At 40.7% G+C, this 1,565-nt stretch overlaps 1 protein-coding gene across 1 annotated transcript; it reads right to left on the minus strand.

Annotated features, from left to right (window-relative positions):
- Positions 1-374: 374 nt before the first annotated feature.
- LOC111006549 (metalloendoproteinase 3-MMP) lies at positions 375-1,214 on the minus strand. Its single transcript, XM_022278555.2, has one exon. The coding sequence runs from the start codon at positions 1,212-1,214 to the stop codon at positions 375-377; it is 840 nt and encodes a 279-aa protein (XP_022134247.1).
- Positions 1,215-1,565: the final 351 nt, after the last annotated feature.

Below are 1,565 nucleotides of genomic sequence, written 5' to 3' on the forward strand. Positions count from 1 at the left end.
AACATATTGATTTAAGGGTATTTTATAAAATTTAACTTGTTTGTTACCTCTTAACAATGCAAATCAAATTCTTAAACATAAATATCTAAACATATATAAAAAGTTTAACTAGCACTAACTTTCAAGAGTTGAGTTTGTTTACTCAAATAGAGCCTTGATCTGGGGTCTGGCGAGGAGAAAAGAAAAAAAAAAGAAATGAATCTTATTTATTCAAACTCATTTACAGTGCATAGCAAAATAAAATTAAAGTCTAACTAGTCAACTAACAACTGAACTAGCTAGATATTAATCGAAAGGTCAGAACTCACAGCAAAACCCTACTTCCTTTGCAAAATGCAAAATACCTTATTTATAAGCACAAATTAAGATGACTACTAACTACCATATAAATCAGTTATCCCTGCAATATCATCTTGGGTTACGCTCTTCACGACTCCATGAGGAATGTAGGCATACATTACAGCCCCTTCATCAAGGCTGTGGGCAAGGCCAAGGATATGTCCAAGTTCATGCAGCGACACCGTCTGCACATCACTTGCAGAATCCACAGATCCCCACACCCAATTCGTATCCATGTTTAAGTGAAGTCTCCCGTCAGTCGGGTAGAAAGCGTGCGCCAGATAGTTTGGACTGTAGAAAGGACACCCATCGCCATGGTCCCCTCTCTCAAAACTGATTTTCACGTCGGATGCCGCTTCAATCGTCTCCGAGAACGTGAACTTGCTAACACCCGACCACGTGTCTAAAGAGCACCGCACCGGCGCCTCAAAGTTTGGAGGGAAGTTGTGGATGAATGCGTAGGTGAGGTGGTACTTGGTGGGTGGCCATTTGGGCCTCCCGGGGACGAGGGCGTAATTCGGGTGTACGATGTCGGGATGCCCGCATCGAGGCGTGGACAATAACGTCAGGGTCTCAACATCTAGAATGCCGGTGGCATTGAGGCGATAGTTTTTTTGGAATGTTCTGAGGGCATATTCCAAGGGGTCGTCGAAGGTGTTGCGGGCATGGGTTGAAATATTGGTCAAATAGCCGAAATGTTGGAGGTAGAACTTTACATTGTGGATTCCTTCTACAGTGTCGCCCTTTCGAGAACCTTGGAGATGTTTAGGAAAATGAAATGGGGAGGGGGTGAGATGGCGTATGGAGATTGCATTTTGTGCAATGGAGGCGAGTAAAGTAGCAAAGAGGAAGAGTTTGAGAGATGTGAACGACATTATATATTTCTAAGGATGGAAACAAGCTAAGTAGAAATGGTTGGTGTGAAGTAATTGAAGAATGCTTGGGTTGTGAGTGTTTTATAGTGACTTATTTGTTTGTTAGAGGATGTTGGGAATTGTTAATAGAGGTTTTGAAGGATAATCCTGAGAATTGTCATAGAGAGTTTGAATGGTTCTATGTGTTTGTTAAGTCAAACCTTTTTTTAATGGTTGACTAAATCAGTTAGTTCTTCCGTTCTTAATATTTAATTTCCGGATATTTCCACAATCAGCCTCGCGTCCTAAAAATAGACCATCATCATTTTTTATCAAAATACAAATCCCTTAGATTAAAATATGTCTCAAACT

The sequence above is a fragment of the Momordica charantia genome, assembly GCF_013281855.1.
Source record: "Momordica charantia cultivar OHB3-1 chromosome 4 unlocalized genomic scaffold, Mcharantia_2.0 BLBB01000004.1, whole genome shotgun sequence".
Taxonomy (NCBI): domain Eukaryota; kingdom Viridiplantae; phylum Streptophyta; class Magnoliopsida; order Cucurbitales; family Cucurbitaceae; genus Momordica; species Momordica charantia.